At 36.8% G+C, this 14,990-nt stretch overlaps 1 protein-coding gene across 1 annotated transcript in view; it reads left to right on the plus strand.

Moving 5' to 3' along the window:
- ANOS1 (anosmin 1) overlaps nucleotides 1–14,757 on the plus strand; it is a gene marked incomplete at both ends in the record, with an annotated part of 135,291 nt that extends 120,534 nt beyond the window's left edge. The window contains 5 exons of the mRNA XM_080614071.1: nucleotides 7,175–7,269; nucleotides 9,621–9,792; nucleotides 11,029–11,249; nucleotides 13,881–14,022; nucleotides 14,699–14,757. Of these exons, the coding sequence (XP_080470197.1) occupies nucleotides 7,175–7,269; nucleotides 9,621–9,792; nucleotides 11,029–11,249; nucleotides 13,881–14,022; nucleotides 14,699–14,757 (689 nt within the window). The remainder of the gene's footprint in view (nucleotides 1–7,174; nucleotides 7,270–9,620; nucleotides 9,793–11,028; nucleotides 11,250–13,880; nucleotides 14,023–14,698) is intronic.
- Nucleotides 14,758–14,990: the final 233 nt, after the last annotated feature.

Genomic DNA, 14,990 nt, shown 5'->3' on the forward strand with positions numbered 1-14,990 from the left:
ATTACTTGAAGGTAAATTGTGTTTACCTATATATCCTAAGACTGATAACTCACTTTGCATTTTGCTAAACTGCCATAAGTAAAATAACAGTTGTTATTCTATCATTATTTCTTGCCCTATCATTAGCTTCAGCTTGCAAATGTTGGCAAGAACCACCATGATTCAGAGAAGCATAGAGTGGCTCATGAACCAATATATGTTATGATCAAGTACTGACTGAGATCATGTTTTGCTTCTCTGCAGTAAGCTGGAGTATTCCTTCCCTAACTGTTCTTCAATTATGCTGTTACTACAGTCCAATAAATACAGTGTGGATCACTCAAAACTGAAGCAACTATTAGTAAATGGCACTGCTTCATTAATTCACTTGGGGTTTGCTTGTATTTAAGCTGTCCCTGTATATTTTTCAGGACCTCTCGAGCATCTGAGTTTTAGCAGAAAAAGTGTTTATGGAAACTTGCACACTGTAGAACTGTGTTGGTATGAGGAAGAATAGTGGCCTGGTAAACAGATGAATGCAAGTCTGAGAGCAAAAAACACTTCATTGTATTCTATTTCAACTATGTACATAATAGTTCTTGGTGTGGAAATACAGGCAGGTTACCCTGCAGAGCAGATGCTGCTGCTCATCCTCCAGCCAGAATGGTAGGTTGGAAGCAGTGCTGTGTTGTGTTAGATATGCATTTGTAAAGGTATATCAGGGATTGCATACTGGGAGAAGGTAAAGCAGGAACATTTCGTCAGGAAGCCTTTGTACACATATTTGGATGCTTCAGAGATTATAAAATATTCTTCTTTATACAGAACATCATACATTTCACCACTTACCATTGTTACTTTTATATTCGCTGTAGAACAGCTTCACCATTCTATACAATGAGGTAAATAATTTTTGTCCTGGGTGGTGTGTTGTTTGACACAGGATTTATACAGTGCTCCACAAAATCTTGCTATAATTTTGCCACAGAAACAATTAATCAAGCTTGTAGATACTGAAACATGCACTTCAGATGTCCTGAGCAGATTCTGCCCTGTTCTGTGATATAAAGTATAAAATCTTTACCCCTTGTTATAGCCTATTTTTTGAGCAGTAATGTCAAGAAACATGATCCAGAAAGGAAATTACTTTATTTTGCTCTATTTCCTTCTTTCTGTTAGTCTAAAACAATTGAAGACATGTTCAAGGCTATCTTTTAACTATAGTTTTTATGGTCATTAGTGTCTTGATCATGTAAGTGGTGCGTACTAAACTTTCTGGCCCGATCCATTAGCAACTCTTAAATACTGAAGTCAACACGACTGTTCATATCCTTAAGTGCTTTGTTGAATCAGGGCCAGAGTGCTCAGAAGCTTGTAAGATCAACCCCCCCAGTACAAGAAGAAAAACAAAAAACATGTGGCCAGTCAGAAATAATCATTGCAGTTTGCTGTATGAAATATCAGATTTAACAATAGATAATAAATCCAAAAGTTTAGCTACATGCAGAACAAATTCTTTCGGTAATTTCCTTACGAAATAGCTTCACAGAAATTTCTGTCCCCTTATGGCATTCTGTTTGAAGAAACGTTAGGTATCAATGAAGACAGCAGACTTACATACAGCTAATTATCTTCCAAACTTTGATAGCTCCTTCTGACATACAGTTAGCATATTAATTATATGTATATACTTTGGAGGGAGTCAGTTTGCTGAGTAACTTGACAAAAAATATAGAACACCTTTTCCTTTCATACTGAAATACTCATTTGACATGTGCTTGTTATTTATATTAATATTTTTGTGCTGCCAGGTAAAGGTTTTCATATAAGTATGTCTTATTTTGTAATCTTTTTTTTTTTACCATATTTTAACCTAATGGGAAAATCTATCAGACACAGGTTGTTAATTACTTCAGATCCTGTTACAATACAGAAATCAGTTATTGTGTTTATTGATGCTAGACATTTTTATTGTAATAAACCTTAATTTGAGCTGTTGTTGTTGAACATGTCTGCTCTGAAATCTTGCTTTCTAGCAAATCCCATTTGATTTTTTCTTCTGATAAGTTTTTGTAATTTGGTTGCCTGCATAATAAGGGTGTCACAGTTGGCATTAATTGCCATTTTCATGCCAAATTGTAGAGACCCATCATCAGAATAACATGCCAATCTAGAGCTGAAATACTTTTACGTCAGAAACTGTTGTCATTATCACCACTCAACAGGGTTGGAACAGAGATAAAGTGCCATGAAGTGCTTGCCTAAAGACTTCCAGCAAACCAGCGCAGGAACTAGCCCCTGTTCCCAAAACAATCTGCTACAATTTCTTGCTATGGATCACAGGAGTACCTCTCAAACCTGTTTACATGGTCTGCTGGAGTGACAGTAGGTTATTGTCATATTGATGGCATTGGATTGTATGAACAAATTTCACTTCTGTTCTTGCATATGGGATGCCAGTTTTCTAGTTAAAAAGAAGACTCCAGTTCCTCAGCATTGTCACATTGGCACCTTTCTGCACCAATAAATGTAAAATAAACCTGAAAAAAAATATTTGAGGCAAAGAAAGGAGCTGTCTGCAGTAACATGGTAGAAAAAAAAGAAACCACATTAGATGAGATTATTCACATGGTTGACAGTAACGGAAATGTACTTCATAACAGAAATGTGACAAAGATAAGGAAAAAGATCACTTTTTTATTTAGTTTTATTTCCATAAACTGTAGAACCACTGAAACCAGAAATTCCAGCTAGGAAAAGCTGTAGAGTTACCTGACATTATGTTGGGTGATTTTTCTGAATGGGTCTCAGAGCTTCAACCCTGTTGGGAGATTATGAGATTTAACAAGCGTAGAATGTAGGCCTGTGGCATTTGTATTGATCATCATGCAGCTGTGGCTTAGGAGATGTTGTGGTACTTTAAGCAAAACTTTTCAATCTAAGATGCTTAAATTGTGCGTATGAACCTGAACTTCTCAAAGTGGTAAAAAATGTATTTGTCATTGTCATTAATAGGAATTTGAGCTGCTTTTACAGCTTGAAGCTGCAGAATAAATGTGCATTTCACCCCTAGAAAAATCTTAAATATATCTATATAATTTTATTAAAATGAAACTAAAACGTTTAGGGTCAGGGGGGTAGGGGAAGCAGAAATATCTGGTGGAGAACATTTTCCTAAATGTAATCAATAGAGTGATATCTTTGTGGAGATATTAATGTGAAATTAAGGGTGGGTTTGGGTGAAACATGAGGGAGGAAATCAAAACAGATATCTTTTCAACACACTTTAGAGCATCGCCTCATCAACAGATTTCTAATTGGAGATTTAAGATTTCTGTCCAACAAAGTTAACTGCATAGCCTTGTTCAGCAAAAGAGCTAAGCATATATGGAATTTTAAGAACATGTTCTTGTGATGTTTGTATAGGAATGTTTTCTTAAGTCTAGGAACTCATTTGATACTTCAGAAAATTTACTTTAAAAATCATAGCCAAAATAATTAATACTTGCTATTAGTTTACTTGAAAAGTTAAGCATTGTGCAACTGTCTGAAAGATCTAAAAATCTTTGGCTTGGGCAGGAGATCATTTCCCTGTCAGTAACTTTTAAGAAATTTTTAAAGTAATTTTCCTGGTTTGCCTTTTTTTTTTTTTTTTTCCTTAATTGTTTGAATAAGTTGTCTGCCATAACAGTCCTTTAAAGATTTCTGACTTAAGTGACTATTCTGTTGACTAATTTCACAAGCTTAAAAGTGCTCAAATGAGTGCTAGCACTTAATATGTACTTCAAGTTTAGTGTTTCTATACAAATATTTTGAGTTCTGGGAAATACAAATGCTTGCTCTTTGTGCAAGCACCAGTCTTTTTAGTGTCAAAGAATATACTTTCTAGCCATGAGAACAATTAAGTTATAAAGCTTTATAAAGACTCCTAATTGGAAGTACAGATTCAAGAAATCTCTGAACTATTAAGAAGGAGTTTGATTATGTACAAAAAGGCTTTATACTGTGATAGCTGGAATATCAGGGAACCAGACTGAAGGAAACTGAAGGCAATTTCTTTTCAGTGTTATGCTTTCCAATAAATTGGCCAAAGTCAGCCCCATTATATACAGGATATTTTGTTAATATTAACTACTGAAATGACTTTTCAGAAAAAGATGTGGCTGTGGGTTGCACTGTATTAAACTTAGCTGGGCTTTGTTCAGAACCATTAGCTTTGGTGGTAGTGGCTGGCATTCAGCTAGACTGCAGCTTGGACAGCTTGTCCAGGATCTACCACTGAGTTTGTAATGGTCAGCTGAAAACAGAAATCTAAATGAAATTATGGTAGTGATCTCACTAGGATAGTGTCTGTTACTGAACAAGAGGCTGGGAGAAGCTTTTCTTTTGCTTGAAGTGATTCTGTAGAGCCATGAGCTTTATGAGCAACTTTATGAAACGAATGCATATTTTCATCCTTTTTTTTTTTTTTAAGTCTCCTATGTGGCTTTTTAAATCATCCGATACATCTTGTCTCTTTTTGCTCTCAAAAAATTTAAAGATAATTTCTAAACCAATCTTGTTTCTTAATACGCATACTTCATGCATGCATATACACTGAGCTTTTCATGCTTCTAACTAGAATGTCCCACCTTTCCTATTTTTTTTTAAAGTTTCTATCTAAGTAAGAGCTACTTCCTTATCATGTTTCAGTTTTGCAACCCAAATTCCGCAGATTTTATCCCTGACAGTGTAGAATTTTTAAAAGGAGAAAATTGTTTTTATTGTTGTCAAGTGTTTTTGCATTCTTCTTTTTAACAAGAAGCGATTAGCATGCTTATGTTCAAATCTTTCAGATAACAGCAGTCATGAAGACGGAGATTAGAATGGAAGAATTTTTAGTCTTGAAAAAAAAAATTTAGGGAAGTCAAAAAAGGCCTGCTCCAGTGGAAAGTTTTGGTTAGACTTAGCTGGTGCTGTCACGATGCATTACAGTTTATAGCAGTTGATGTGTTTGTATATATGTATGCAAAAACCTTTCTGAAATAACTTAATTACATGCACACTGAAAATAGGTTATCAGGATACCAGATGTGAGCACTATCAAATATAAGATTCATTTGTTAATTTTGCTTAAATACAAAATTATAAAATGAAAATCTTCATCCTACATTTACAGTCCAAGTTGATAGAAAGTGAAATTAATAACAATAATAACTTCTTGATAATTTTCTAGTTCGAATAGAGAAGGTATCAGAAACCACAGCTTTTTATGAATGGGTTACAAAGGGTTTGCTAATGCAAGAGAGGAGAAGTAGGAAAAAAGGGAATGACCAAGAGAAGACACTCACAGAAGCAATGGAGGTGGAGCTGCATTGTAATCCAACAAAATTCTGCTGTGCCAGGAGCTGGAAATACCAAATATCTTGGGTTACAATCTGTTTAATTTCATTTCTGGCAGAGGCTTAGTAAATCTCTACCCAGGTGTATCTGGATGCTGAACTATTGTAACCTCTTGATGTTTGAGACTTCTTTTAAAATGTTTGCCCAGCAAGAGGTATTTAGTGACCTACCTGAGATATGTGTCTTATCCAGTTCTTAATGGCTGGATTATGGCAAGGCTTAATTTGCTTGGATAATGTCTACCAAAGAGAGAGTGATTGTTGTATGGATTACAAGTGAAAGTTATTATAAGTGAGAGCAGCCCACATTACGTGCAGATAGTTGAAAGTTATAAATTGTGATTATCAGATAATACACAATCAATAACACATTCACTGTGCTTAACTGGCATAGAGTGTACGTCGTTAATATAGCATGATTAATATAGCAGCACAAAGTTTTCAGGTCCCAAGAAGCTAGGTATTCTGGTTTCTTGTCCCAGGAGAGGAACACAAGCAGATGACAGACAGTAATTAAATGAACTGAAAGAGATTAAATCAGATGAAACCTACTTATAAATGCACTGTGAGTTTGTGTCTTCATCCAATAGGCGCATCAGGTGGGAAAGTTCAGCATCTAAGAGGCAAGTGAAAGCACATCAATTTTATTTTTAAATGAGAGAGAACAATCACAGGACAGTTATTTCTTTATAGATTTCTTTTGGGGAAAAAAAAAAAGTAAAATTGAGTTTCCAGAGAATTTACACAATTAGTGCATATGTTGTTATGATGATAGCTGCTGCAAAAATCTATTTCAAGGAGCTTCTAATCAGTGTTTTTACCACAATGCCATTTGAGCTAGTTTCAGGCACTACTTATTTTCTATTTCATTTACAATCCTTCCCTTCTGCATCCAAATTGCTCATAGCAGTCTAATGTCAGATCAGCCCTTAAGGCATCAAAGATATTTGTTTTCCTTCCCGAAACCCACAGTTAGGGACTTGGCATTAGTGGCTGTGTCATACCAAGCTAATTAATGATGAGACACAATTTTGTATCCACTGTATAAAGATAGAAGAGAACTAAATCCAGAAAAATGACAGGATGTATTTGCATTACCTGATGAGATTTTCTTCTTTTGTTTAATTCTTTATTGCCCTTTGTTTTGCTTCGTTATGCAATCAGTATTAGACAAGAAGCTAAAAGAGCTGGAAATTGGTTGAAGGCTTATACAATTGATACTGCAGCAAGTTTTGTCATTGATTTAAACGTGGGCAAACTCAAGCCTTTGGTATTTATTCCTGAGTTGAGACTAGAATTTTATTTGGATGGAAGCTGAATAGTTCTTATGATGTATTCTGAAAGAAGAAAGTTCAGGGATTTACAGACATTTTCATATATCATCAGGTATAGGTTTCTCAGGCTGTGCCAAGCAGCAGGGTTATTATGCTCTGACAATATAAACAGTCACAGGCAGTTGACACAAAGTCATTCCCATAATTTTCAGGATGTTTAGAAGTAGCAGCATTGAGGTTATTTTTTTAAATGCTCAATATAGATGCTTGATTTAAGAAAAAAATTTAAGCAGTATATGTTTACATATCAGAAAATGCCAATTCACTGTTTTTAGATTATTGTTTAATTATTTAATTATCTCCATTAGCTGACATAAGCTTTAAATTATGTAAGTATGTAATATTTTCTCCATTCTAGTGAGGAACTACCATCTCTGCAATACTTAAAACTCCTATTTTTATCCAGAGAAGCCAGAAAAGTTGCAATGGTGAAAGCATAGTTATAATATATGTTTTTTCCTCTCTTTTTATATCATTCAGATATCAGCATGAATCAGTTCCAAGTCCACTGGTTACTGGAGTCCTGTGTGCACAATGACACCAAAGGAAGTGGGAAAATAACAGAGCTGACTTATGTAAGTGTCCGTTCAGCCTTCTGCTTGGCTCTGAATAGCTTCTAAACAGTATGATTTATGCCATGCTTCACAGATAAATAAGGATGTTTCTTCTTTATGTTCCTCTTTGGCAAAAGATAAAAACAATGCATCTGGACTGTTTGGGGGAGGTGGGGGGGGTGGTTTTCAGGTTTTTTTAATCCATACTAGGGTAATTTTTTGTTGTTTTTGTTTTTGTCAGTGTTAGTTAGGAAATTAAAGTGGCAAACAAACTTCTAAGTACATCTACGTTTCTAGAACATACAGAACATGGAGCTTTATCTATAATTAGTACTGTAGGGCTCTATCAGAGTGCCTATACTGAACAGTAATAATAGTAATTAATAAACTAGGTTTTCTTTTAGACATGCAGGTCGGGTTCAAAACCTTGAGGGCAGTAATATAATAAGAAAAAAGGACTATAGGTGAAAAATGCTAGACATTAAATCTGAAAGTCAGACAGGTATCAGATAAGGAGAAAAGCTCTATATAAGTACATGTCACCCCGAATATATATTGCATTGACTGTTCTTCGTACTCAATTTGTCGGCAATCTAGTGTCATCTGTCTCTGTAAAGCATTATTTGAACAACATTGTAATGTGGTTGGTGCATCACAATTGATTTAGTGGGTTGTGGAGAATGGAAGAAATCACAATTCACCTTTCCTTCTTACCCTGACATATACTAAGAGATCAATTCAGTGAAGTTAATGGTATGTAAAAGTACAGTAAGTCAAAAGACATCATTTGTCATGCAGGAGACTGTTAGGTTGTGAGATTTACTGCTTCATGGGGTCAGCAAAGCAAATTATTAGAGGTGGATTAAAAAAATGATTGTGACATAATGTTATGATCACTCACAATATTTCAAGTTATGCACATTGAAGATAGGAGACATTTAAGGAGTTTATTTCCACTAGTTCAGAAAATACTCTTTGTACATTTGTCCACATGCATTATGAGATTAGTTCATTATTGCTGCCCAAAGAAGTGGTAAATGCTCCATCCCTGGCAGTGTCCAAGGCCAGATTGGACAGAGGCTTAGATAATATGGTCTAGGGTGAGGTGTCCCTGCCCATAGCAGAGGGGTTGGAGCTAGATGATCTTAAGGTTCTTTCCAGCCCTAATAATTTTATGAATCTACGATTCTATTTCCTCACAATCATTTTATGGTAATTGGTCTAATCTACTTTGGGGAACTGTTTCTTAAGGAGAAGAATCTAGCTACAAGCAAACAGAAAAAGGTGGATGCTACAAAATCTTTGGTACTGAATATGATAGGTCAAGGTGAATAAAGGCCTTACATATCCAGAGTTGAGCATTTAGGCCCTGTCACAATAAATTAAAATAGTCCAAAGGAGGTGTCAAGCCTGTTAGAGCACTCTTCTGGCGAATGGGAGGGGAGTCAAGTTCATTGTCAGTCCTATCTCTATGTCTCAATGAAAATGACCTTCCAAGTGAACATTAGACTAATCAAATTTGGCATTAGAAAAAAGTGGCTATGTAGAAGAACACTGGAAAATAGTGATTCTGAAGAGAAGTAAAGACTTAAAAGGCAGTGAAAGACTTGACCTTAGATAGTAAGGTATTATTGGACATCTTCCCAGAAAAAAAACCAAAATGAAACAAAAAAAATCCAAACCCCACATTTTTCCCTCATATATGATTTCTCCTAAAGCTTTCAGGCTTTGATTTTCAAAAGTACTTTAGACAACAAGAAGTATTTAGCAGGACACTTATGCTTTGTGTAAAGTTTTCTTCTCTGGTTATTGTCTTTAAATGGAGTCTTGTGCTTTGTAGTTCAGCTGTGAAGCTTTTCTTCCTGACAAGATAGAAGTAGTTAATGTAGTAAAGCAGAAAAAAAATGAATCCTTAATGCTGTGCTGGACTTTGAATGTGCTTTTAAAAAATTGAATGTAGGTGAAGCCTGTCATTTACAGCAGCTTAACTCAGCTTTCTTACATTTATTTAATTCGACTAGCATTTACATCCTCACTTTGCTACTCCCACTCTATCATGTCAGAAAGGTTGTTTTAAATGTTAGAAGCCAGTTGCTTTGATGCAACATGGCAAAGGAACTGTGTAGAATTGAAGGACATATCCAAATACCATGCTAATATATTATACTACTGAAAATAATCATAATGTAGGCAATGTTTGCTTTGTTCTTTGACTAAAAGCCATGTTGGCATGTGTTAAGCATAGCAGGAATTAGTGGAGAAGATGTTTCATCTTCTGCCAGTGTTGGGGTTTTTTTTGGTTTTTTGGTTGGGTTTTTTTTTTCCTAGAGGTCTGTTTGCACCATGTGATCTTTTTGGTTTTTTTGTTGTAGGAAAACTACATGATTCTGAAGGACCTGTCATTTTCATGCAAATATAAAGTAACTGTTTTGCCTGCAACATCTAAAGGTCGTTTTAAGGCTGAGAGTATTTTCTTTGTTACCCCATCTTGCTCAGCATTTAAAGAAAAAACCCACAAGCATATTAATTGTCCTGCTGAAGGAGGTAAGGCATGATCTGGAGAACTAGCCAAATAGTTTCAAATCATGAAATAAAAAAAAAAAGTCTTTAAAGCTATTCTAAAATTGGAAATTAAAGTTTCAGAACAAATAAAAATATGACTGGTGCCTAAGTGAAAAATCTACTAAAATGCAGAGCAGTATAGATTTTGGCTAGTATATTACTGTCTTGTCATTTAGGTGATAATTTTAGTGGACTGTTTAAAAACATGATGACATTTGTTATTAGACAGTTTTTATTTTTGTAAGGAGGAACATTTATTATAATGACGAATGATAACTGTAAACATAATTATACTGGCATGACCTGTCTTTTGCATGTTTTGCTACTGAGGCAAGCTGCTTTTTCAAAACAGTTTGATTTTATTTAGGTTAATTCTGCTCTCAAATAACAAATAGAGACACATATCTTTCACAGTGATGCCACAATGGTGGGTACATCTGGAAGGCTATGGGAATCACAGAATTATGGAGATAATGGTTGGCAAGGACCTCTAGGGTCAGCTAAATCCATCTACCCACTTAAAGCAGGACTATTGCCAGCACTTGATCAAGTCAGCCGTGGCTTTGCACAGCCAAGTCTGGAAACCTCTCTCTTCATTTAGAGGGTGACCTTCTCATTTTGAGTCCCTAGTATCCCCAAGGGTATCCCATGCTCTGTGGGTCACCTCAGAGCCCTGCTGGCCACCAGTGCCATTTCCTCACCACCCCTCTTGACAGTTTCCAGCACTACAGCCTTCCTGGGCAACTGCAGCTAAGGCTTATGTTTCCCCTAATCAGAGTGCCCCTATTAGCTTCTGTTCAGTTTTAGAGCATGACTTTTGTTTTTTGCCTGCATCGTGGAGTTCTGTGCTATCCTGTGGATTTTCTTGTGGTCCCAAAACTGAAAATCTGAGCTCAGGTATTCTGAAATACAGAGGAGCAGAAGGATGGCTGCCTGTAAATGAGGCATTTATATCTTTACATGCCATAGGCTTTTCTTTCTGTTGCCTGCAGCTGACAGCATTTGATCTGAAGTTTGAATTTGGCCCAAAATGCCAATGGATTATATCAAAGGTAGACTTTGGTTAACACTGAAAGTCTGATGCCAGAAAGCTGGCAGGATCCTGGGTAACACCAGAAAGAGAGCTCTGTCTGTCCTTGATTTGTGGAATTAAATGAATGTTATTGAACATTTTTTTCTCAAAGTTTCGCTTATGTTTTTTGCTTTCCAAATTTATAGTGCCAGTTCTACCCAAAGTGTTGGCCAAACCCGAGAATCTATCTGCGTCTTTCGTTGTTCAGGAAGGTAACATCACTGGCCATTTTTCCTGGAAGATATCCAAGGCAGACCTTCACCAGCCCATGACAGGGTTCCAAGTCACTTGGGCAGAAGTAACCACGGAAAGTCGGCAGAACAGCTTACCCAACAGCATCATTTCACAGTCTCAGATACTGCCAGCAGTAAGTTGTTTGTTACTTCCTTCGCTGGCAGCTTCATAAGTGTGTGCGTATTTTTAATGTTAGTGGTGATGCAGATGTCACACATAGCATTTTCTGGCTCTGCAGGCAAGTTAGAGCAGGAAGTGCTTAATTTTTCCTACTTGTTGGAGCTAGAAAGCACAGTTACTCATCTTAATGACACATCAAACATTTTAATGTGCACAATTGTCAAATTAGCAACAATTGTCTGAGAAATGCCTGAAGGGAGGAAAAGATCATCTGTGTGGCAGTAGATGTTTTTTATTTTCTTTTGATGATCAGGCTGTTCAACTTGGCAGTTACTACAATTTTACTAATTATTTGGTGTCCAAGTCAATGGATAGAAAAGAATTTTCTCTTCTTTTGTATCATTGCTGTTAAGAAAAATAAAAATCACTTTGCCTTCTGCCAATATGCGTCATTGTCCAATGGACAAATAATTTAAAGGAGAACTAGGTGTCACTGTTTATTGAAAGTGCAAGAATTAATAATTTTAATTCTTCCTCCTATTTGCTTTAAGATGGCCTTTGCTATTTCAGTTCCTTCTCTGGCAGAGGCAGGTGAAGGGCACTTCATTCAGACTCTGCTGCCAGATCCACCAGTCAATAAAAGAGCTTAAGCAGCTGGCCTTGATCCAAGGTCTGCTAATAACATTGGGAGTCTTTCCATTCACTTTAGGGAAGTGGATCAAGGCAATTGTTTCTAGAGCAGAACTTGCTGAAAATCTTTTCACATTTGTCTCCTCAAAAAATGCGCAGAATGTTTCGTTGGATGCGTATTACATTCAATGCATTTTTAACAAATCCAGGGCAAGGTTCTCATCATTCTGTCTTAATTCCTAGCAGGCTGACCTAGGACTATAGGGCACCCATGTTTCAAAGCCTCTTGCTCTTCAGGAGAACAACAAATTTGACCATGGATTCCTTAGAATTATGGGGCACACTGCAGCCACTTAACACAATAATAAGCAAAGTTAAAGACCATGAGATGTTGATTTACACATTGGTTTTCATCTTTTTCCTTAGGAGCAGGCATATGTTTTGTTCAGCATTTCTATTTCTTTTTTTAAGCTTTTGGTCCAGTTATGTCTGAAATATGTATAAAATTTTATTTAAAACACTCCTTTGCATTGTGTTTTGCCTTAATTTTTTATCTTTCTTGTCCTTTGGTTTCACTAGTGTAGAGCCTGGAGATTAATTTTATTTAATTATCTATCTATCATCTGTCTATCATCTATCTATCTATCTATCCATCTATCTTTGTCTATGGCAGCTGGTTAACTTACAGAAAACTGACTTGGGTTGAAACAGTCTCCTACCTCTCAGAAACCACCAGGACATAGGGTATTTTATGGTGAGGATCATTCACTCATTCTCTTTGATAGCCTCTGATTGATAAAAGTTTAATATTTGCACAACCAGGACTGAAACACACGTCCCAATTGCCAGAGAAGCACCTGAATGAGCAGAGTGTATGAATGTAATGTATGAGCTCTTCTTTCTCTCCCTTCCCACTCATTCAGCAACAGTTACCAGTTATTCTCACAGCTCACTTAGATTCCCCCGCGTAGCCAACCAGAAGAGCGTGCCTTTCAATTTGCTGGCCAGCCCAGCCTGGATGGTTGCAAAAGCACACCTTGCTCACACCGTCCAGCATCACTGCACTGTTGTCTGCTTCCTGGGACTGGGCCTTTCCAGCTTGGAATAAGATGAATCAGAACTTTTAATTCCTTCATACCTGTTAGTCTGTAGCTAGATGTATTCCCATTTAGGAGTGGGGTTTCTTTAAATTTACTCTGAAATTATTTTCATAAAATCATACAATGTTTTGCATTGGAAGAGACCCTAAAGCTCATCCAGTCCCAAACCCCCTGCCACTAGACCAGGTTGCTCAAAGCCCCTTCCAGCCTGGTATTGAACACTGCCAGGGATGGGGCAGCCACAGCTTCTCTGGGCAACCTGTGCCAGTACCTCACCATCTTCATAGGAGAGAATCTCATCCTAATATCTAACCTGAATCTTCCCTCTTTCAGCTGAAAAGTGCTTATTTTGCACAAATGTGACCACAAAAGGTATGGAGCACTGAAAAGTGAGTCCATCATGCCAGAAATGGGATTAAGAACAGAAGGCAAATTCTTATGGTGTAGTTAGTACAAACCTGAAATCACACTTACTTTCGCTAGCTGCAGCAAGGGCCCTAGGCCTTCCATTAATTAATTTACCAATTAGTAGAACTCCCAAGCAGATCCAACATAAAAACAGATTTATATAATGAACATGTTTGTTAAAAAGAATGATTAGGAAGTTACTTTTTTTTTTTCCTGAGGAGCATCTGCTTTCCAGAACACTAAGGAACAATTTGGACCTCATACACATGCAACCATAATATTACGGTAAAAAAAGTCTGCTCAAAGGGAATGTCAGGCAAAAAATTCAGAACAAATCCTCTCAATGAAGTGATGTATACATTAAATCCTTTTAATGTTATTTCTAAGAAAATGATTTGTCAGTACTGAGAGTGACAGAACCTGTTTAAACAACTGATTTATGTGAGTAGAGCAACCGTATTGTATTTTTAGATGCTTTGAGGGTTAATGCAATTTATTTATTTTAGGATCATTATGTACTTACTGTGCCCAATCTGAGGCCATCGATGCTGTACCGCCTGGAAGTTCAAGTGCTGACAACTCGTGGGGAGGGGCCAGCTACAATAAAATCATTTCGAACACCCCACCTTCCTCTGTTTTCACCCCACAGTAAGTTCTACACCGTTTTGACATGTGGTTGTATGTTACAAAACTTCAGTCCTCCACATGTAAATATTTTGCTTGAGCCTCAGAGTCTTTATTGATGTCAGCAGCATTCCATGAACTGAAGATGTGTGAAACTATGGGGTTCCCCCCACCATCCCAAGCAACGATGGAAGCACACGCAGTCTTTCACTCAGTTTCTGTGGTCTGATGTTTGCCATTCATTCCTCCACAGCTCTTTGGCATATGCCTGTGGCATTTGGGGTTCAAAGTTGGTCTGTCCTCCAAGTGCTAGCTAGGCCTAGGATTCCCCAGCTTTCAAGATTAAATTTTGCTGGGTGCGTTCAGTCCAGCATGGCTAAAGCCTGATTGTATTTATAAAGCAGTTCAAACATCTTAATGGCCATTTTCAGCATTTCGTATATTTCTGAAAAGTACAGCCCAGTGTGATAAAGAAAAGTAAAAAATATAATGAACTAGTCCAAGATTCTTGAATCTTTTTGTCTTTTCACAGTCTCACTAAAGTTGTCTGCACTGAACATGCACATAGTTGTCAACACAGGCTGTTCACTTATAAAGGACTGCCAGCTGAAGGCCTCACAAAGTCTATTTAGTACTGCTAAATGTTGGTATTACATATTCAGGGTTTGATGCATGAATATTTTCCTATTCTTTTGTTTAGGACCTCATCTGAAGCAACATCATCCACATCACTACAAGCCACCCCCAGAGAAATATTAGACTGTTTCAGATGATTATATGAATAAGAGAAAAAAACTGAGCTCCCAAATGAAGGCTGGGAAAAGGCACATCTGTAGAAGCAATGAAACCAGTTTTCCAGTGGAAGTTACCATCCTGTACGATCTGTATCTACTTCTCTGTAGTTTAGCCATGAAGAATTGTATTTGCTCCAAGACCAGGATAAAGCATACAGCAAGTATCATTTAATTACCACCACTATTCCACAAACTGAA

Source organism: Psittacula echo (assembly GCF_963264785.1).
Source record: "Psittacula echo genome assembly, chromosome: 3".
Taxonomy (NCBI): Eukaryota; Metazoa; Chordata; class Aves; order Psittaciformes; family Psittacidae; genus Psittacula; species Psittacula echo.